At 44.5% G+C, this 23,202-nt stretch overlaps 1 protein-coding gene across 1 annotated transcript in view; it reads right to left on the bottom strand.

Annotated features, from left to right (window-relative positions):
* The window catches only part of COL27A1 (collagen type XXVII alpha 1 chain), a 225,796-nt gene that overhangs the window by 33,936 nt on the left and 168,658 nt on the right, over nucleotides 1-23,202 (bottom strand). Inside the window, exons 30-42 of the mRNA XM_069943643.1 lie at nucleotides 22,903-22,947; nucleotides 22,773-22,817; nucleotides 22,642-22,695; nucleotides 22,031-22,084; nucleotides 19,497-19,550; nucleotides 17,349-17,402; nucleotides 16,946-16,999; nucleotides 16,191-16,298; nucleotides 9,842-9,895; nucleotides 9,646-9,753; nucleotides 9,194-9,247; nucleotides 8,877-8,930; nucleotides 3,801-3,857 (exon numbers count right to left, since the gene is read on the bottom strand). Coding sequence (XP_069799744.1) covers nucleotides 3,801-3,857; nucleotides 8,877-8,930; nucleotides 9,194-9,247; nucleotides 9,646-9,753; nucleotides 9,842-9,895; nucleotides 16,191-16,298; nucleotides 16,946-16,999; nucleotides 17,349-17,402; nucleotides 19,497-19,550; nucleotides 22,031-22,084; nucleotides 22,642-22,695; nucleotides 22,773-22,817; nucleotides 22,903-22,947 — 795 coding nt within the window. The remainder of the gene's footprint in view (nucleotides 1-3,800; nucleotides 3,858-8,876; nucleotides 8,931-9,193; nucleotides 9,248-9,645; nucleotides 9,754-9,841; nucleotides 9,896-16,190; nucleotides 16,299-16,945; nucleotides 17,000-17,348; nucleotides 17,403-19,496; nucleotides 19,551-22,030; nucleotides 22,085-22,641; nucleotides 22,696-22,772; nucleotides 22,818-22,902; nucleotides 22,948-23,202) is intronic.

Genomic DNA, 23,202 nt, shown 5'->3' with positions numbered 1-23,202 from the left:
AGAGGTAAGCGGTGACTGTGGATGTAGAGGTAAGCGGTGACTGTAGGGAGAGTTAGGCAGTGACTGTGTATATAGAGGTAAGCGGTGACTGTATATATAGAGGTAAGCGGTGACTGTGTATGTAGAGGTAAGCGGTGACTGTATATGTAGAGGTAAGCGGTGACTGTGTATATAGAGGTAAGCGGTGACTGTGGATGTAGAGGTAAGCGGTGACTGTGTAGGGAGAGTTAGGCAGTGACTGTGTATATAGAGGTAAGCGGTGACTGTGTATGTAGAGGTAAGCGGTGAGTGTGGATATAGAGGTAAGCGGTGAGTGTGTATGTAGAGGTAAGCGGTGACTATATATGTATAGGTAAGTGGTGACTGTATATGTAGAGGTAAGCGGTGACTGTGTATGTAGAGATAAGCGGTGACTGTGTATATAGAGGTAAGCGGTGACTGTATATGTAGAGGTAAGCGGTGACTATATATGTATAGGTAAGTGGTGACTGTATATGTAGAGATAAGCGGTGACTGTGTATATAGAGGTAAGCGGTGATTGTGGATGGAGAGGTAAGCGGTGACTGTATATGTAGAGGTAAGCGGTGAGTGTGTTTATAGAGGTAAGCAGTGAGTGTGGATGGAGAGGTAAGTGGTGAGTGTGTATATAGAGGTAAGCGGTGACTGTGTATGGAGAGGTAAGCGGTGAGTGTGTATATAGAGGTAAGCGGTGATTGTGGATGGAGAGGTAAGCGGTGACTGTGTATATAGAGGTAAGCGGTGACTGTGTATGTATAGGTAAGCGGTGACTGTGTATATAGAGGTAAGCGGTGACTGTGTATGGAGAGGTAAGCGGTGACTGTGTATATAGAACTAAGCGGTGACTGTGTATGGAGAGGTAAGCGGTGACTGTGTATATAGAACTAAGCGGTGACTGTGTATGGAGAGGTAAGCGGTGACTGTGTATGGATAGGTAAGCAGTGATTGTGGATGGAGAGGTAAGCGGTGACTGTGTATATAGAGGTAAGCGGTGACTGTGTATATAGAGGTAAGCGGTGACTGTGTATATAGAGGTAAGAGGTGACTGTGTATGGAGAGGTAAGCGGTGACTGTGTATGGAGAGGTAAGCGGTGACTGTGTATGGAGAGGTAAGCGGTGACTGTGTATGGAGAGGTAAGCGGTGAGTGTGTGTATAGAGGTAAGCGGTGACTGTGTATATAGAGGTAAGCGGTGACTGTGTATATAGAGGTAAGCGGTGAGTGTGTATATAGAGGTAAGAGGTGAGTGTGGATGGAGAGGTAAGTGGTGTGTGTGGATGGAGAGGTAAGCAGTGAGTGTGTATATAGAGGTAAGTGGTGACTATATGTAGAGGTAAGCGGTGAGTGTGTATAAAGAGGTAAGCAGTGACTGTGTATGTAGAGGTAAGCAGTGACTGTGTATGGAGAGGTAAGCGGTGACTGTGTATATAGGGGAGGGAGAGGAGCCATAGACCACCGGATACCAGGTATATGTAGCCCTTTGCATTGATGCACTTTACTGGAGCTGGGCACATCCTATGGTTAGGAACCTATATACCCATGTTATTAGAAACATTGGAGTTTATGTTATTGGTATTAGTTTATGTACTGCACTTGCACTTTATCCAGCTTTCCTCCAATGCTGCTCAGATGCTCCCAAATACAAGTAGGGTCCAGGTGTTATCTGTGGTTTATCTATGTCATCTCTGCACATCCGATTTTAATCAGTATATTTAAAAATTTCTTCTGTGTATTTAATATTCATCTAATAAAGGAATTATTCACATTTAATGGTTGCTGTATATTTTTTGGCGTAAGCCATTTTTCTTGTAGGATTTATGTGTATGTATAGGTAAGCGGTGAGTGTGTATGGAGAGGTAAGCGGTGATTGTGTATATAGAGGTAAGCGGTGACTGTGTATATAGAGGTAAGCGGTGACTGTGTATATAGAGGTAAGCGGTGACTGTGTATATAGAGGTAAGAGGTGACTGTGTATATAGAGGTAAGCGGTGAGTGTGTATGGAGAGGTAAGCGGTGATTGTGTATATAGAGGTAAGCGGTGACTGTGTATGGAGAGGTAAGCGGTGACTGTGTATATAGAGGTAAGCGGTGAGTGTGTATATAGAGGTAAGTGGTGACTGTATATGTAGAGGTAAGTGGTGACTGTATATGTAGAGATAAGCGGTGACTGTATATTTAGAGGTAAGCGGTGACTGTGTATATAGAGGTAAGCAGTGACTGTGTATGTAGAGGTAAGCAGTGAGTGTGGATATAGAGGTAAGCGGTGAGTGTGGATATAGAGGTAAGCGGTGAGTGTGTATATAGAGGTAAGCGGTGAGTGTGGATATAGAGGTAAGCGGTGACTGTGTATGTAGAGGTAAGCGGTGACTGTGTATATAGAGGTAAGCGGTGACTGTATATGTATAGGTAAGTGGTGACTGTATATGTAGAGATAAGCGGTGACTGTGTACGTAGAGGTAAGTGGTGACTGTATATTTAGAGGTAAGCGGTGACTGTGTATATAGAGGTAAGCGGTGACTGTGTATGGAGAGGTAAGCAGTGACTGTGTATGTATAGGTAAGCGGTGACTGTATATGTATAGGTAAGTGGTGACTGTGTATGGAGAGGTAAGTGGTGATTGTGGATGGAGAGGTAAGCGGTGACTGTATATGTATAGGTAAGTGGTGACTGTGTATGGAGAGGTAAGTGGTGATTGTGGATGGAGAGGTAAGCGGTGAGTGTGGATGGAGAGGTAAGCGGTGCCTGTGTATATAGAGGTAAGCGGTGACTGTGTATGTAGAGGTAAGCAGTGACTGTGGATGGAGAGGTAAGCGGTGACTGTGTATATAGAGGTAAGCGGTGAGTGTGTATGTAGAGGTAAGCGGTGACTGTGGATGGAGAGGTAAGCGGTGACTGTGTATATAAAGGTAAGCGGTGAGTGTGTATATAGAGGTAAGCGGTGACTGTGTATATAGAGGTAAGTGGTGACTGTATATGTAGAGGTAAGCGGTGAGTGTGTATGTAGAGGTAAGCGGTGAGTGTGGATGGAGAGGTAAGCGGTGACTGTGTATATAGAGGTAAGCGGTGACTGTGTATATAGAGGTAAGCGGTGAGTGTGGATGGAGAGGTAAGCGGTGACTGTGTATATAGAGGTAAGCGGTGAGTGTGGATGGAGAGGTAAGCGGTGACTGTATATGTAGAGGTAAGCGGTGAGTGTGTATGTAGAGGTAAGCGGTGACTGTGTATGTAGAGGTAAGCGGTGACTGTGTATATAGAGGTAAGCGGTGAGTGTGGATGGAGAGGTAAGCGGTGACTGTGTATGGAGAGGTAAGCGGTGACTGTATATGTAGAGGTAAGCGGTGAGTGTGTATGTAGAGGTAAGCGGTGAGTGTGTATATAGAGGTAAGCGGTGACTGTGTATATAGAGGTAAGCGGTGAGTGTGGATGGAGAGGTAAGCGGTGACTGTATATGTAGAGGTAAGCGGTGACTGTGTATGTAGAGGTAAGCGGTGACTGTGTATATAGAGGTAAGCGGTGAGTGTGGATGGAGAGGTAAGCGGTGACTGTGTATGGAGAGGTAAGCGGTGACTGTATATGTAGAGGTAAGCGGTGAGTGTGTATGTAGAGGTAAGCGGTGAGTGTGTATATAGAGGTAAGCGGTGACTGTGTATATAGAGGTAAGCGGTGAGTGTGGATGGAGAGGTAAGCGGTGACTGTGTATATAGAGGTAAGTGGTGAGTGTGGATGGGTGCCATATACAGGTGATACAGCTGGAATCTGTTACTAGAGTGAACTGGGTCTTACTCTGTCTCCAGGAGCACCTGGGACACCTTCCGTTTTGCCATCTTCCCCTTGTTCTCCCTGTAAACAAATGAAATGACATATTAAATGAAGTGCAGATACAGTAATGATGATGGGACACGATGTAATCCATGAAGGGTCGGCCTATAATCCAGCCCGTACTGGCGTAGCTGGGGTGGGGGGGCACCGTCCCAGCTATGTATAGAGATCTCGTGTACCGCAAATAGTTAACGTGTGGGAGGGCGAAGGGATAATTTATGTTTAGCTTACATGAATGAGGGAGAAAAAGAGCAATGGGAAGTGACAAGTAAAAATGCAGGGAAGAGGGGCCAGAAAGTAAACATCTGAAGCTACAAATGCGTAAAGCATAGAGAGAAGGACGGATGTGTTGTATTTGGCTGGCGGCCCACACACAGATACATTCATATACTTATACAGCGCATCTGGAGGCTCCCAAGTGGATGAGAACTTCTCACACCACATGCACAGTCCTCATCCTGCACAGTATAGATGACTGGAGGTGACATGAAGGTGTTACGTTACGGGACTGCTGCTCCCCATTACACTGCATTAGCATAAGAACATGTAATGATGGTGTCCAGGCACATGGCGGACAAGACCCTTATTAAGCACACTGGTGAAAAGGCTACAACATGGCGGTCATCTCTGTAGTATTCTCACTGTTCTCAGATGCAGGAGTTTCCTCACGGGCTGCCGCTTCATTGGCCTCGGGAACAATAAAAGAGCAGCCCAGTCCAGCTGGACCCGGCCACAGCGTTCATAGAAAGCTCTAACCCCGAGCCAAGCGCGAGTCATTCTATCCTGAACTGGTTACAAGTCGTCTGAGTCAGCAGACGTGAGAAAGATGACCATGACTGAAGGGTTCCTGTCCCTCACTGGCGTACCTCCGCTCACTAACCAATGGGGCTAGTTCCAGCAGATGTGTCCCCTATCCTACGGGCAGAGACGGGACTATCTACAACCTGTCACAATAGATGAGCAGACGCCTTATAGCGGACACCAGATGATGCCGCTGCATAACATAGACACATAGGAAATGGTTAATAGCTGGATATTCTGATTTCATGAGACATCCCTCAAACACATGGAAATGTTCATCCAGATCAAGAAGAAGAAAAGCAGGGAATCATCCACAAGAAATCCCAGTTAACACTTTCTGGCTCCTCCTGAGGTTTCATGGTGCCTGAATTCACGGCAGCTCGAACCTAAATTCCGATAAATAATGGGGGGAAACTTACTTAAACTGTGTATTACGCAGACAGTGTGAACTGAGGCCTATCAGACAGCCCGTGGCCATGTGTAAACGAGTGCTGATCTCTGATTGGTGCTCCTTTACAGATCCTTCACAAGTCTCGATCAGTTATGTAGCCGGGCCGCACTAAGGATCATTGGATTATTTGATGACTTCTTCTGGCCGCACATGTCCAATAATACGGGGAAGCATGTGGCTGATGGCCAAAGATTTTACAGCTGGACAGAGCGACCTGATCAGCCGACAAGTGATCTTCAGCTTTCTTATTAACTGATGGCTAGCCTTATTCCTGACCTGTTAGACCCATAATCCCCCTGTGTAATAAGGTCCTTAGACTAGACAGTCACACACCCATTCCATGATACTTGTTACATCCTGCTATCTGTCGTGCTATTCTACATGCGGACATCTTCCTCCAGTCCTCCATGATTCTTCTCTTTAGCCCAATGTCCCATGTCACCTTGTTTCCTTCTGTTTCAGTGTTAGTTCTAGTTTTTGTTTGGCTTTTCTATACTTTAATCCCATTTCCTCCAGCTGATTCCTTAGAAGTCTGTCATGGACATTGGGGAACATTTACTATTGCAAAAGAGGCATAATTATGGCCCCAATAATATGCCAGGAGATTCTGGGGAATGAATAGTTGGTCTTAGACCAGACAGTTTGCAAATGCAACTGATTTATTCTTAGACTATCTAATATAAATGTACAAAGTTTAAGAATTAGTAAACCCCGGCCGCTGATTCCTGTTTTTGTCAATTCATTGTGTTAAAGGGAATCCGTCAGCTCCCGGGCACTACCTGAGGTGCTGACAGTGTGCTGTAGCTAGCAGCCCCCAGTGAGCATGGTGCCTTTTTGGTAATTTTCTGTGCAGCGGATTATGTACAATCTTATGTCTCCTACTGTCACAGAACTGTTGTTTGTGCCACACTTGTCATGCATCCTCCTCCCTCTTCATGAATAATCAATGCTGCCCGGCCTCCTGCTTGCTCAGCTGTTAGATTGCAGATCAGTCCTCTGTAGGCAGGTTATGTCTGAAAGAATCTTTCCCCTGTAAAGTGTTGGAGCTGTGGTCTAGGGGTAACTCATCTGTCTAGAGACCTGACAGCACTTTTTACCTCATTATTGTATCATTTTTAAGGCTATGTTCACACACAGTATTTTTGCTCAGTATTTTGCAACCAAAACCAGAAGTGGATTGGAAAGACTGAAAGGCTATGTTCACACACTGTTGAAATTGAGCAGATGGCCGTCATTTAATGGCAAATAATTACTGTTTTTTTTTTTAAAACAACGTCCGATATTTGCCATTAAATGACGGCCATCTGCTCAATTTCAACAGTGTCAGTGCCTTTCTGTGTTCCTAATCCACTCCTGGTTTATGTTTCAAAATACTGACCAAAATACTGAGCAAAAATACTGTGTGTGAACATAGCCTTAAAAATTATACAATAATGAGACAAAAACATAAAGACATCTATTTAATTTCCATCAGAGAATTTGAACCAGAGAATCAACTACTGGCAGGTCTCTAGACAGGTGAGTTACCTCTAGACCACAGCTCCAGCACATTAGAGAGGAGAGATTCTTTCAGAGATAACCTGCCTACAGAGGACTGATCTGAAAGCTGAGCGAGCAGGAGGCCGGGCAGCATTGATTATTCATGAAGAGGGAGGAGGATGCATGACAAGTGTGGCACAAACAACAGTTCTGTGACAGTAGGAGACATAAGATTGTACATAATCCACTGCACAGAAAATTACCAAAAAGGCACCATGCTTACTGGGGGCTGCCAGCTACAGCACACTGTCAGCACCTCAGGTAGTGCCCGGGAGCTGACGGATTCCCTTTAAGCATTTTCCGTTTTCCAGGCATTTTGTTTTCTCTGCTGATACTTTGTCTTCTTTGTCGAAACTTATGTTCCACTTACTTTCGACTTTCCCACTATTTTACCCACAGCCGACTGAGAACTAGAAGTAAACAAAACTACCATAAGTTCGATTTCCTAAAACCCGGAACATTCGTGATTTGACTCTTAGTGTATGGAGAAGATGGAGAAAGAGGGATCCGTCTTCTCCAGCCACCAGGAGTCAAATGCCGACTTTTCACGGTTTACCGAAACTGAACATATTGTAGTTTCGCTCGTCTCTACTGAGAACAACTAACATCTTGTGCCGTACTCACTGACTAAAAACAAAGCAAACCATGAGCTCTATATCTATAGCCCACACCGCTGTAAGTGGGGGCATATGACTTATGAGACTATCTTGCCTATAAATCTGATATTCTTTAACCACATACACACATGACGTAAAAAGTTTGAATAACTTGCATAATGTTGTTGCCAAACCAGACAATGTCCAGGTGACAAAAACCACAAAAAAAAGTCAAGAAAATGTGATCAAAAGAGACAAGAGGAGCCGTATATATCTACATCATGATCTCATCCGGTTATAGAGATGACTCAGTGTATACTGTCTGCTGGGATCGGTGGGAATCTGCTGACACATATGTTCCTGAATAAAGCCACAGAAACATGATTCCGGCTAATGTACAGACATTTTATTCCTAATATTGTGGGTTCAAAAACAAACAGACGGAACAGACAAGATGGTATTTTACTTAAAGGGACACTGAACCTAGAAATGAACAATAAAAACGAGAGAATTCAGCACGGGGTTAATCTCCTGCTGATGGCCTCCATTATAGGCTGAAGTATTGGGGATTCACCAATGGGCTGGTCTTATCAATCGCCTACTGCAGAGGGGGGAGGCTCATGCTGCAGTTAGACATCGGACAATGAAGAAGGAGGAGGATATAATGGGACACACATTTCTTAATATGTTTTCGTTTTGGGGTTAAACAAACGGAGGAGATTAAGGGAGGGATATTTTATTTCCTATGTTAAATCTTCATTTTAAAAGATGGTTTCCTAAAATGTTTGTAGGGATTCCATTTCATCTATGACATTGGGGTCCGTGCACACTACAGAATCGTGACGGAAAACCCATTGCGGATTCCGCAGCTCGCATCCACTCACGGACCCTGCCGGCCGTGCGCGTTTTTGCCATCCGGCAAAAGAATTGACATGTCAACTCATACAGCGGAAGGCGGAATCCACCCGTGCATAGAATGGAGTCTATGACACGGGCCGAGACGCGCACTGATGCCAGGGTCCACAAAAGGGTGCGAGCTGTGGAATCTGCAACGGGTTTTCCATCGTGATTCTGTAGTGTGCACGTACCCTTGGTGTATATTATATGAGTTTTCTTGTTCTGTCCTGCACTCACTAGGCACCTTGTCATGGCTACCATTACTCCCCAAACTCCCAAGAGAAAAGTCTCCATTAGATACTGGAGGATCCTACATCATACTGCCATTCAGAACACATTCATCAATGTTTTAGACACAATTGGGGCTTCTGGAAAATGCAGGAATGGATTTAGATTTAACCAAGTCACTAAAAGAATGGTTGGCATAATGCTGTAACGCCATGCTCATACATGCCGGTACACCTTATATTGAAGATGGCCAAACCCACCATTTCCAAAAGACTCTCTAGTGTACATGGCGGCCTCCCGACTCTGCACAACAGATGATGTTAGTGGAGAGAACAGTCAGGTGAAGCATTTTTAATGCCCTGATGTTGGCGGAGAGAACGGTCTGGGGTGAAGGATTTTTAATGCCCTACTCGATTGTTCTCGGAGGGACAAAGCTTCACCAGAGCAGTCTGACTGATACTCGTAATGTTGCCTGGGAAATACTATTATACTATTCACTGAGCATTTCTCAGGACAATGCTGACATACCTTTTCACCTTTTACTCCTGGAGGCCCAACTGGACCTGGGGGGCCCGCATGTCCCTGTTGTAAGACAAAGAACAAAGTCAGCTGACATTCAACATGCAAATCTTCTGTGTACAATGAGCACAATGCCATCACAGTCATGGTTCATAACTAGCTATAAGATATAATATCCAGGAAGTAAGAAACATGGGTTTTTTATTTTTTATTTTTCCGCACAAAACTTCTGTGGTGCATAGTGACTTGCCAAAATGGCCGCCTGACTTATGTCTAGACATATAGTCCATTCACTCAAACACAGTGCCATTTTGAAATGATTATACCTGATAGCCGGGAATTCCTGGTTCTCCTTGTGCACCCATTCTCCCAGGAGAGCCCTAGAGGTGAGGATGGATTGGTCAGTTCTTATTTCACAATGACATAAACATTGACGTATATGTAGACCTGGAGCATTATAGGCAGCCAGGAGATTACAATCCCAAATAATAAGTCAAAAGTTATCGCTTGCAGTGAGACTGCGGAGATCTCCCCCGATCCTGAGACGCAGCCGGGGGGGAATAGGCTGCGGTGCTCTCTATTCCACAACCAGCAGAACATCTAATCCCTTTGCTTCATTTAAATGAAAGAGTCGGATCTGAATGACAGCCACGCACTCTCCCCGGACGGATCTCAGGATTACAGTGGCTCTCCGCAGTCATCCGATCATACTTTAAGGTAGACTCTTCTGTGTAGATAAAGCTTTGGTTGTGTGCCACGTAACCCCCCAAGTACTCACCACTGGCCCGAGGGTGCCTCTACTTCCCTTGGGGCCTTGATTCCCTGGTGGTCCTGGTTTACCCAGAGAACCGGTCTCTCCAAGGTGACCCTGAATTCCTTTGTTTCCCTTAAGAATAAAATGAAGATTTTCTTTAACACCAGCCAATATCATGCCATGACCCATACTGGGTACTGCTGCCATGCTCATGCTTTACCTTGCGTCCTGGCTTTCCCTTTTCCCCTTGTTTTCCTGGTTTTCCCTCTACTCCCTGTAAGTTAGAGTAAAGACATGTTAGCATGGGGCCTAGTAATTGAACTGCATATCAAGAGGATTAACCCTATCCTAAGCTACATGTCTAAGCAACCGATACCAGGTGGTCGGGGGAGTAATGAAGCAATAGGAGTGATTCCTGAGCACGGTTCTACATCTTCCAGACCTCAGCATCTCTCAGGATGACTGGAAACCTTCTACCTCTTTGTACATTTAGCTCTAATTTGAAACGAGACTAAAATGCAGCCAGAAAAAAAAAATCCTGCAAATGAAGACAAGACAAGCGTAGAGCGAGCAAACCACAGAACATTCCTTCCCACAGACACAGAAATGTCTCCATGTATTAAACATTGACTCCTGCCCCTGTCCGACATACAATGGGTACGGGGCAGGAAATTTAGGGATTAGGATTATGCAGACATTTATGAGAAACATATTCTGAGCTCGGCTTAGACTGAAGCGAGATGGGATGCAGGGTGACACAGCGCGATCACTGTCCGCTGACCGTACACAAGCTCCACACAGCCGCATTTAGCTCCCCTGGTATTGTCGCCAAATTACACACACATGGAACTGGATCCAAACCATCTCTCCAAGGCAAATACAGCCCACAGTGGTTTACTTAGTCAGCAGTGAGATTTTCATAAAACATTGGTTTCCATGTATTAAAAGCGCCCTTGTTGTCCTTATCGAGCAATCTTTTTTTCCATGTAAATGAAGCAGACTGGTAGCAAAAGGGTTTTCTATAAGAACCAATAAGAATCCAGCTGCCATGTTATTAAATAGAAATGGGTCAATGGCGGCATTCACACTGGCTCCATCGAGGGCAAAAGGACACTCTAGGTGGAGTGAATGGCAGCCTATGGATATGTTTGTTGTATGGGCCAGAAGCTTTCCCGGTGCTACAGCAAACATACCAATCAGCCATAACATTAAAACCTAATATCATGGTAGGTCTCCATCCTGCATATAAAATAGCTGTGGACTCCATAGACCTTTGATGAGTCCTGTGGTACCTGGGGATTCTGGAGGCAGAGTAGCCATTTTAAACTCTCTTTGGCATATTCCTCATTCCTGAACAATGTCTGCAGTGTGGGAATTAGGGTGTGTACAATGGTTAGGTAGGTGGTACGTGTCATCGTAACATCCACATGATGCCAGGACACAAGGTCTCCAGCAGAACATTGCCCATCACACTGCCCCTGCCATCTTGTCTTCTTCCCAAAGTGATTTTTGGTGCCATCTTTTTCCCAGAAAATACAAATGTGAACAGCGCTCCATGGTGTGATGTCTAAAAAGGATGAAAATGAAGGAGAGTATATGGAAGACTCGGACGATAATCGTCTGGTGAATTAGGAGACAACGATCAGCCGACATGAACAAGGTCAGCTGATTGTTGCTGTCGTTTGTCTTTCAACATGTTGAAAGACAAACGACCAGGATAGCAACGATCTATTGCCGTCACTCTGTGGAATAGGAGTGGTAGCAGCAGACCGCTGCTATCTTCTATGGGCTGCCCGGATAATCTACGATCACCTCCCGCAGCTCCTCGGCTCTAATCCGCTCGCTGCCGACGAGTGTAATGGGGGCTTAAGCCTTATCCATCCATTGTTCTTCGTCAGACCACCTTTGGTAGGTATAACCACTGCATATCGGGAACACCACATATGACATGGGTTGTGCAGATTCCCTTAAAACACTTGCCCATATTTCCTGCTTACAAGACATCCACGTCACTGATCACTTGTATCTCTTCCCTGACAGAAGCCATTGTCAATATTCACTTCACCTGGTTTTAATGTTATGGCTGATAGGTGTATGTCTCTTGGACTACTACTCCTTCCATCCCTGATAAATCACAGGTGATAATTTACACTGCGAGGCCTCCATTAAGGAACTAACATACGCTAGATTCCTCTCATCCCTCTCATTGTATCAGCAGCATCTTGTGGCACCCCCGGAATCAGCAGACAATGACATCCATAGATCTGCGACTTGTCCCCTATGAGCAGTATATACCACCCTGCAGCCTACACTGTATATACATCAATGATATTACACACATCTCTGTTATATATTACACATTGCCATTAATCTACAAACAGACTGAGGCACATGGAATATAGAAGCCAGACTATAGCAGGACTCCAATAGTAATATATACACATACATATCTGCAGCCAAGGCAGAATGAATCAATATAGCTGGAGCTGACGCTGCAGAGAAGCTGCCAGACACACAGGAATCACTTCACACCATGGCTGCAACTGCTGCGCCCAACCTGTGCCAAAATCTCTGAGGGATCATTTCCGGCCTATGTGAATGGAGAGAGGCCTGTGACCCAGCCTGGCGGATTCAGGGGGAATTATGTTACTACTCCCAGCATTCAATCTTTGGACTGAACCAACATTCTTACGTTCGAGGGCTATTAACTACTGCGTGACCACATTCTAGCTATCTTTTTTTTTTTTTTAATAAACGTACTTAATAAAACATCCATTTTCTTCCCAATTACCACAACTTGAAATTCTGGTATGTTTATAAAAGTGGCCGGACGTGCAGCTTTCTGTAGGAAATGTTCCCCATTGATAATATAGGCATGCTTAACCGAACTAGGTACACCTGTGTGTGAGGGTCAGGGAGAATAGTTGTCAGCCAAATAAGCATTTGGATGACAGCTACTAAAAGTGTCTGACCTGCTTAAATTTCAACTCCCTTACCTCCTGATCATAGGATGTTGAATAACTAGAGTATCACAGACCTACTACAGTGAGAAGTCAGTATGATATTTTAAATGGTCAAACTGTGCATCAATAATACAAGCAAATATACACAACTTTGTAATGTATCTTATTAGATAAACATGCTTTTTGTACACTTATTCCTGTTCTGCCCCTACCCACTCAGCTTTAACATTTATTGTAAAAAAAACAGCAGAATCCTGTCCTGAGACGCAAGCTAGAGTAACAGCATAGATGTCTATGGGGAAAGGGAGTGACCGAAAAGACCCAGAAGTAGGCAGAGAGACTACAAGAGCTTATAGTGAGTATTATATCTCACCACAGTCCTGGGTTCACAGCTGGCACTGCTCAGTACTGCTCTATAATGTCTCCAATGCTGCTGATTGGGATTAGATTTCACACCAGTTCTATATTCACAGCTAACACTGCTCAGTACTGCTCAACAATGTCTCCAATGTTACTTCTGATTAGATTTCACCCCAGTTCTGGATTCGCAATTTACACTGCTCAGTACTGCTCTAGAATATCTCCAATGCTGCTGCTGCTTCTGTAGGTGCACTAAAGAAATATAAGGAAGCAGAATCTCCTATTTTTTCAGTATATAGCATATGGTGACATTGGAGAGGCTAGTCTATACCCACCATCTCTATTGTGACTGCCATCAGTTGAAGGTTGGAGAAAGCATGCAACATTTCTATATATCCACATACATTAATGCCATACAGGGGTGCCCACATACATGTGCCAAAAGATGAGGCACAAGGAGGTAGCACAATTCTTCTTGTAAATGATGGCCATGTGTCCTCTTACTATCATAGCCTTCATACTCCGCTATAGTCCTCAGATGTCTACACAGTACTGGCCGCACTCATCCATCTTGTTTGTTTGATGGTTACAGAACAATTGAAATAAACATTTGCAGTTCTTAGAAAGCAGCAATAGTCACAGCTTCTCGCGCCAAGCCATTGACGGCGTCTGGCAAGTAACAGGTAGACGATCAAGACAGTAGGATTAGAGGCTGAAGCTGCTAGACTGATAACGGAAGAAGGCAGAGAGAGCAAGGAGCACCCCCGTCACACCCTCTGAGCACCCTCACTATAACATCTTGGACCCGGGCTGCTTGTAAAGAGAGGGGTTCCAAAAGGCAGGCTCGGGTTTCTCACACACTCTAGGATGACTTTCCTGGAACTGATACCCAATCTCGGGCTTGTCCTGAGACCAAAAAATCACTCTGCAGAGCTGCTGGAACTGAGCGCTAGACTTCACGCCAGCTGGCTAGACTTCGGACACAGCAGATAGCTCTTTAACTCTGTGACTGCCATGTTTCCCCCAGTAATGTGCAGAACATATGATATCCAAAGAACTCTAGATATATGGCCTCTTTAACCCTATGTGAATTTACTCCAAGACCCCAAAGAAATGCTGTTCAAGTTCCCAACTAGAGCCACTTCATGTTCAGCATATGATAATGGTGAATAAGCGTGAACAATGGTTCAGTCCTGAGCAGAGCACCGCCCGCATTAGCATGTAAGGTAATGATGTTTGACCCCATGCTCGAACAGAATGGATGTTAAGATCTTATACCTACAGTGAAGAATTCCTTTAAGAGTCGGCCTCTGAAGCCTCTGGACTCCTGTTTGCTGTAAGGCATGATGTGGCCATCCTTCAGCTACAGGTTATTGGCTTCTCCATATTAACAAGTAGTGATATTCACAGCGGGGTGTGAGTGAAGTTTTTCAGTATTCTCCATGTCTGCATTATATCAATGGGGCCTGCAAAATCTCTTCAATAACTGTAAGAGATTAAAGGATTGATTCGGTGGAGAAAGGTCAGATTACGTCATATACTGTTTTAAAGGAATTGTCCATTTTTGAAGCTTTGAATAGTAGCAGGATTTGTTCGGGCGGGAGGGGTTGTGTGGAACGGTATGTCGGCTGGATACTGCTCCAAAGTGCAATTCAATGATCCATCTGTTCTGCGGTTTTCGCACAAGCGCCACATCGTGGCTGCCAAATGTGGGCTTATAGGCTATATAAATGTGGAGAGGTTAAGCCAAATGACTTCTTCTCTGTAGCGGTTTTCCCATTAACTTTCCTTGTTTATTCTCTATGTACCCTTCTCTATGGTTGCATGGACAGAGGTTTTCCGCAGGAAAGGTGAGGTTAGGGACGGCCGATGACAAGAATCAAGATCCTCCAAGTGAATTGAGCGGCAGTGAACACACTCAGCCACTACTCCATAACCGAGCACTGTACTCCATAACCGAGCACTGTACCATTCCAGACAGTTATCACCTTTCCTGTATATGTTGTTTCAACGGCCGTGATTTCCACGGAACTTACGCAGTGCTGCAGGCTGAGGGAATCCCAGCCAGAGTGTATACTCATACTATACGCTCCGGCCGGGATCCCTAGCGGCGCCATAGAAAACTGACTGCCGCAGAAAACCCTGTCAGTGCACACTATGAAGCAAGCGGCTCCGGCCGCATGCTCCATAGTGTGCAGTGGGGAGTTCTGACGCGGACACGCACGGATGTGCCTGCATCAAAACTTTGCGGCGCTAAAGATCATGATCTTTTCAGAGACCGGCCATTCCATGCCCCGGCCGGGTCAAGAAACGGCCGGTCTCTTACTGTGTGTGAACATAGCCTATAGGTGAAAACTTCTCCTCTTGGGATAAGCAGCGTCATGTTTGTCTGAGATAGGGACATTAGTTTGTGAACCCTTCAGGAGACTACATACTGCGCTGTGGAATATGTTGTTGCTATACAAACAATGGAGCATAAGAAAAAGCAGCCATGAAGCTATCATCTCTATAACCACTTCTTTTGCACTATAGGGCAGCTATGGATGCAGGTCTGTGCCGGTGACAGGTCTCGTATATACACTGTATACACATATATATATATACATTCATCTGGGATTCCATCTTATGTAAGGGACAACTTTTCCCTGAATAAACACTTCTTACAGTTATTTCCTGGGCACAGAGCAGATTTAGATCATCCCCCATTCCTGCCAAGTAAAACTACTTTTAATTCGCAAGTTTACAGAGCTTAGGCGTGTGAATGGCTGCGTGCAATGGACAATGAGACGGCGGACACAGGAGACATGCACATGTGGGGGAGGGGTGCCCAGCTGCTATATCAGTACAGCTGTGAAGAGCCTGTGATGTTCTGATTCAGATGTTACTCGTCTGTCAGCAGCATGAAGCTGGAAGATACCACGTAGTGTGGCCCCTGGACCGTCTGCTGTCCCTATAGCCATTAATAGCTATCCAGATTTCCACCGAGATTTATTACAGATAAGTCTCTCCCACACAGTGCACAATGGATTTAAAGGGAAAGTATCACATAATAATACTCGTGCCATGACAACCACAACCCGCTAACGTCTTATCATAGGAAATGGATACGGAGTGAGATAGATGGCAGAAAGCTGCTGCGCTGTCTGCACCTCTCCAGCACCAGTTATAAGACGTTTCAGGTCCCTTGTATTGAGATGAATGAGATGTCCGTCCTGCTATGATCTAACCATTGCTGTATGTACTCACTCTGACACCTGGGATTCCATTGAAACCAGGAGGCCCATCTTTTCCTATTAAGCCAACAGCGCCCTTCTCTCCCGTCTCCCCGTCAGGCCCTGGCTCGCCTTTTTCACCCTATTGCCGTATATACGAAAAGCAGGTTAGTATACAGGTAATTGTACACAAGGTTTTGGTTTCTCTCAGACTGCACTGCACCAGCTTCCAGTAATGACTGTGGAAGTAAGAAGGACAGCACTGAAGCATAAACATTTGCTTAAAAGAATAAAACTTTTGACATGTAATAGAGACATGTTAAAAGTTTTGATCAGTTGGGGTCTGGGTGCTGAGACCTCCACCAATCAACAGAAGGGGGGGGGGGGATGCATTCAGCTAAGCGTTTCTCTCACTGTCTCGCTCTGCCCTACTGAATACAGGCTCCATACTTCTTTAAGGGGTTGTCCAGGCTTACTAAAACATGGCCGCTTTCTTCCAGAAACTGCACTACTCTTGTCCTCAGTTTGTGTGAGGGTTTTGCAGCTCAGTTCCATGGAAGTAAATGGAGACTAATTGTAAAACCACACACAACTCGAGGACAGGGGTTTTGGTAAGAAAGTACCTGTGTTGCTTTCTAATCCTGGATAATCCCTTTAATAAAGAATTCATCTCCTTCACTGAGCAGAAAGACTGGTGGAGAAGAGCTAAGGACATGTTCCTTCTGTCCTGCAGATCTCATCTACCTGGATCTACAGATCCCACTCACAGTCCATTGTGTGAGCACTCACCTTCAGTCCATCGGGGCCCATTACACCACCGTCGCCTTCTAGGCCTGTCTCCCCCTGTAGATACAGATCATTGTGAGTGGGGGGAAACAGCCATAACAAAGAAAAAGCAATAACTATGTATACTATGTATGTAATGAGTGAATGTGGGACTGTGAAAGTGGGAGCACTGCCCTGCAGGGGGCACTATAGCACTGCAATATGTTGCATCCATGACACTAAAAGACATAGGAAGGGCTTATCGACAACGCCAGTGACATCCAGATTGTTTATGGAGCAAGAAAGTTGGTGGTGTGACGATTACATACAGCAATGATACAACTTACTTCCATCCTATATCCTTTACACTTAGGCAGGATTATCAGGGACTAGTGTATATGAGGCACAGCTACACAGGTATACTCACTCTCTGGCCTATGAGACCCTGTTCTCCAAGTATTCCCAGTGGACCAATATCGCCCTGAAAATGGAAAAATATAACGGTGGTCAATGTAGAGATTAGAGATGAGCGAACCTGGAGCACGCTTGAGTCGATCCGAACCCAAACTTTCGGCATTTGATTAGCGGTGGCTGCTGAACTTGGATAAAGCCCTAAGGCTATGTGGAAAACATGGATATAGTCATTGGCTGTATCCATGTTTTCCAGACAACCTTAGAGCTTTATCCAAGTTCTGCAGCCCCAGCTAATCAAATACCGAACGTTCGGGTTCGGATCGACTCGAACTCGAAACCAAACCCGGTTAGCTCATCTCTAGTAGAGATCAATTCATGGGATCCGATCACTGGTTCAGAGCAACCTAACAAGAGCTTAAAGGGAACCCTACCACAATGTATGGCTTATACATACCCTGTATTCGCTGTGAGTGTGAATCACTGTTCCCTATCATCAGACTATAGTGTTCAGGTAGTCGGATATGTCTATCCTGTTTCTTATATACATAGTGTGAACCAATGTTCCATATCATCAGAGTATAGTGTTCAGGTAGTGTGGTATGTCCACCCTATTACCTTATATACATAGTGTGGATGGTGCACTTTGCTTAGTAGGTTTAGTGTCCCTTTAATAAGTATCATTTCCATTAAGAAGCAGATTTCGGGAACAGCTGGGCTCCCATTCCAGACATGGGTTCATGTTCCATGCAATTTTCTATTTTAAAGCCTAGGTCCGAATCCAGACTTTTCTCCTTCCTGTTTTAGGACTATAAATATTCCTGGGTTTGCTGCTTGTAAAGCTCTGACCCTTTGTTCAGAAAACAAACTACTGCTGTTAGACAGAGGGAACACGCTTGGGAAAGACATCTGCGTCCAGGGCAGACTCCGGCTCTCCAGCTATGTAGTTGATGTAAATGTGGAGCGCAGCGAGATGTGCAATCCATCCCGAGCTCGTCCTCTGTCCAGCTGAGATAAGAGCCGCACGCTGGCCGCCGCTGAGAGCTGTCAGCTACTGGGAGCCACGCATTTCCGAATGGCAGGACGGCGCACATCAATGGGGTTTTGTTCCCAAAGAAAAGGACAGGAGGGGAGGACGGTTTAGGTTTCAGCACTGTCACAAAGGGGGAACAGTAGCTTCTGTCATAAGCCAGGGATAGCTTGCCAAGAACAATGAGGTGGGGGGGGGGGCAACATAAAATGTGGAGATACAATAAGAAGTATAAAAGCAGTAAGATGTACACTCCAAAATAAACAGGACGACATTAAAGCAAAAATGCCTCTGCGAGAAGACCAAAAAGTACATCTGACAGGCGGCCATGGTCTCAAGCTGCTCTGGGTCCCCTGGATGTTAGGCTGCCCTTGTCACCTCCAGCTCCATTAATGGCTCGGGTCAAGAAGAAGAATGTACACTGGGTGGGCAGATACAAAATGGGCATACATGGGCACAGAAAACTGTAGAGCCACAAAAATAAATAACCCGCCACATCACATCTTCTAACATCCATTATAGGGCATGTACACGTTTTTTTATGGTCTAATGCATGCTGGATGAAACAGTAAAGGAATTTCGCAAACAGTCTTGATTAAAAAACGATCCTACTGTTTTCTGTGTACAGCTTCTAATAAGACCTATGTGTCTCCAAGGTAACAGACTACAAACAATCCGTGTCGTAGTCTGATCCTGCAGTCTTGTTTTATTCCCTACCATTGACCAAATAAAAGTAGGGTTTTGCAGAATCAAACAACATAGAGTGTTTTTATGGTCTCCAACCATACGCCTGCCATGAGCTGTGTCCACAAAACACAAAGACATTGTTAACAACTACCTCCAAAGTTGATTTATTTTTACCTATTGATGGAAAGTAAAAATAGGTTGCAAAAGTGACCGTAGCTTTATTGGGTGAAAGATATGTGGATGGACTCTATACAGCTTGATTGAATCTTTACGTGTGGGTGGGAGATGACAGGACTTAGACATTTTCATTGCAGACCAGACAATATGCCTCCTGTCATGTAGGTTAGGGTTACCGGGGACATGATGTTGGCTCTTATGCTTCATAATTTCCCTTGTCACATATGCTAGTGACCTCGACAATGATTGTTCCCATAGGTAGTCACTCACCTTCATTCCTAGATCACCCGGTGGCCCTGGTTCTCCCTTTGCCCCTGGAGGTCCCTAAAATGAATAGGACATGTTAAATAGTAATAATAATTATATTTTAATAGACTCAACAAGTCTTAAAATTCTAATTACTGAAGCAAGTACAAGTCTTTGCAGTCAACATTTCCAAGGCCCCATATTCTTGAGTACCATAAAATCCATGTTTTATAAGATATCTGGTGCCATAAAAATGGAGTTGCATTGAGATAAAGGTAGAAAACCTCTTAAAGTTAAAAAAAAAAAATAATTGCTTGTAAAAACAAAACAAAAATACAGACAGAGGAGTAAGACTTTGTTAAAGGTGTATAGAGGGAAGCCAGTAAGGTGACCCCCTCTATAGTCATCATAGGCTCTTCAGACTGAACGGATTACATATTCCCAAACCTAAGAGATGAATAAGACATAAAAGAAGGATGTCACCGTATGGGTTTTTGTATTCTTCCTTATGCTGCTGAGATTATATCCTTTGAAGACTGTGGGAATATTTGTTTAGAGGCCATGTTGTTTAGTTGCGGCCCAGCAGCGTCCACCTGCAGTTCTTTGGGTCCACAAAGGGAAATGAATCTGAGGGTCTGCGCTCCCTCTATACTAAACAAGTTCGCTTCTATTTTCAAGTGTTACGGTCAGGTTTGACGTAACACAGACAATATCGCTGAGACCCACTCTGATCGCTAGATGTAGGTGGGAGAAGTGCGCCGCTGTGCTCTTCACTCACTGGCTTGCTGCTCCATCTGACCTTATAGACTTCCAATGGAGCCCATCTCTCTAGATCAGTCATGTCAAACTCTGGCCCACGGGCCAAATCTGGCCCACAGTGCCATTATTTTTGGCCCACTGAGCTTTTTCATTGCTGTATTAAATCTGGCCCACCTGAGGTTGCAGCAGATTATAATATGGGTGGTCAAGATGGCCGTTCTATATAAGAGATTATTTGGAGGGGTAGCTTCTAAGTAAGAGAATATTGGGGAGAGTGGGCTACTTTATAAGACTATTGGAGAGAGCTGGCTATTATATAAAACTATGGGGGAGGGCTGGCTACTATATAAGAGACTATTTTAGGGACTGACTTCTACATAAGAGACTATTGGGAGATCTGGCTACTTTCTAAGACTATTGGAGAAAGCTGGCTATTATATATAACTATGGGGGAGGGGTGGAATTGTATAAGAGACTATTTTAGAGACTGGCTTCTATATAAGAGACTATTGGGGAGGGCTGGCTACTATATAAAACAAGATTGGGAGGGCTGGCTACTATATTGGGCACTATTGAAAGCGCTGACTACTATATAAGACATTATTGGAAGGGCTGGCTACTATGTGGGGCTCTAATAGTAGGCCTGGCTAATATGTGGGGCACTATAGGGGGGGGGGCTACTACATGGGGCACAATTATGGAATTACCTACTGCTTAAGGGATATAATGGGTAACTACCATGTGGGGACATTTATCTTAGGATAGGCAGTGCCAGGAACGTTGCACGCTGCTCTGACAGTGCCAAAAACGCTGCATGCACTCTTCCTTAACTATTAAGGTTGGCCCGCGACTTTCTCCAATTTTTTAATTTTGGCCCACTGTGTATTTGAGTCTGACACCCCTGCTCTAGATGAAGTTGGGGAGTGAAGCACACAGCCGAGCACTTCTCTTGGCTATATCTAGTGATCGGTGGGGCTCTCGGCACCTAAACCTTGACTCATCAAAACTTTGTGAAAAGTGTTATTTTAAGCAACAGTAATGCTTTAACTTTGCTAAAATCACTGCATATTAGACTAATGTGAATTACCCCATAAGAAATAGGCCTGATTGTAACCTGGCTGCAGCTATAAAGTAATGCATTATAGTACCGAAACTTTTATAATCGTTGTCCCTCAAAAGTCCTATTTCCTGAAAGGGAACAGACTTGGGCTCACCCTGACCCAAACCCCAAACATCAGGTCCACATCTACCCAGCTCTGCTCATGGGCTCTCATCCTATGTCTAGCCTTTAGCTACAGAGGAAGTTCATACAAGTTGTATTGAAGCCAAAGCTCTGCGCCAAATTTCCTGCCCCAAATTGCCTTTTTGGGCTGAATTTCAAACATCTAATGAGTTTATAATGGTTTTAACATTTGTTTCGTAAGTTCAGATTACTTCGGATAAACTCAAGAATGCTGAAACAATGCTGACCGTACCAAGCCATTGTATGTCCACATATAGAGGACGATGGAGGCTGGAGGGTTTGGTCTATGTTACATGTGATATAAAGCGGTGACCTAGCTAGTGAAAGTGGAGAATCCACTTTGGAGGAGATTTATCAATACTACTCTCTAGCTTTTCCATTGCTCTAGGTTTCGATAAATGTTGGCGTCAACATATCTGAGGATCCTCTAACTATAAAAACATCAGCCTAAAACAACACTCCACTGGGTCAAACCCCCAATATGAAATATGGATCACACACATATGTGCTTTTAAAGACAACTTTAGGGTTAAAAAAATAATATTTTCCAACATACCTTATGTCCTATTTCACCCAAAGCCCCGACAGGCCCTTGTGGTCCGGGTGGTCCCTTAAAAATAGAAGTGTTGAGCTTGGTCAGTGCCAACCTGATATGTTCTATGTAGCCAAATAGTGGATCTTTATATATGCATTTGGAAATAAATAGGCAATGGGTCCATCCATTATTAAACAGGACAACCACAGTGGGACTGGTGTTAACATACAATGAGGTGGGCACAATGGTCAGGCACTATTGTAATGTCATTATCAGAGATGAACTTGCTGAAACTTGAGGTTTGAAAAAACTTGAATGGTTGACATTTGAATCCCACTGCCTGGAGAAGGTGGATGCAGCCCGAGGACTGCCTGGAAAAAAATAGGCTGTGTCCATGCTTTCCAGGAAGTCCTCAGGCTGCATCCACCTTCTCGAAGCAGCGGGATTCAAATGGCAATCATTCAGGCTCATGCCAACCCAAACTTCCAGCAAGTTTGCTCATCTCTGGTCATTAGATGACTTGCATGTAAGTTTATGGTTTCTGGATGATCCTAACATGTTCTATCTGGTTTTACTATATTACATGATACTTGTCATAGATAGTGGAAAATGATTGACAAAAATGGCCTTACCGGGTTCCCTGGAATTCCTTTTTCCCCAGTTGGGCCAGAGGGTCCTGGAATACCCTGGAATGATACTACACTTGAATAACACTGGATTAGAGAACAGATCAAAAAATCACAATGACTATATGGTCACTTACTGGAAAGCCACGTGGCCCGACAGGTCCTCTTTCTCCCATCTTGCCCTGAAGGTAAAAACAGCTGTGAGCGTCTCACGTTCAGTGTACTGCGCCCCATGTCTACGGTGTGATTTCCAAAAACATGACCTACCTGTTGCCCAATGAGTCCTTCTTTCCCGCGTACTCCTTGAGGTCCCTACAAACAGGTTTTGTTACAGGTGAATATAAAGTGAAATGTGCAATACAAGAACGGATACATATAACATATAAGCAGTAGTCAAACTTTAAGCGGCTTTCACATATGCGTGTGGGGGCCACAGTCCCTGAGTCTCCGACTGTTGCTAGGTACACCAGGGTCTGGTTCCCAGTTCTCGCTTGGGATACTTGCTCTCTATTAAAGTAAGGCTGGGTCCTATGTTGTGGCATTCATCCCTAAACCTTTCTCCTGGTA

The sequence above is a fragment of the Dendropsophus ebraccatus genome, chromosome 10 (genome assembly GCF_027789765.1).
Source record: "Dendropsophus ebraccatus isolate aDenEbr1 chromosome 10, aDenEbr1.pat, whole genome shotgun sequence".
NCBI lineage: Eukaryota > Metazoa > Chordata > Amphibia > Anura > Hylidae > Dendropsophus > Dendropsophus ebraccatus.
Note: the sequence above shows the minus strand (reverse complement) of the source record. Positions and strands in the feature narration are given on the sequence as shown.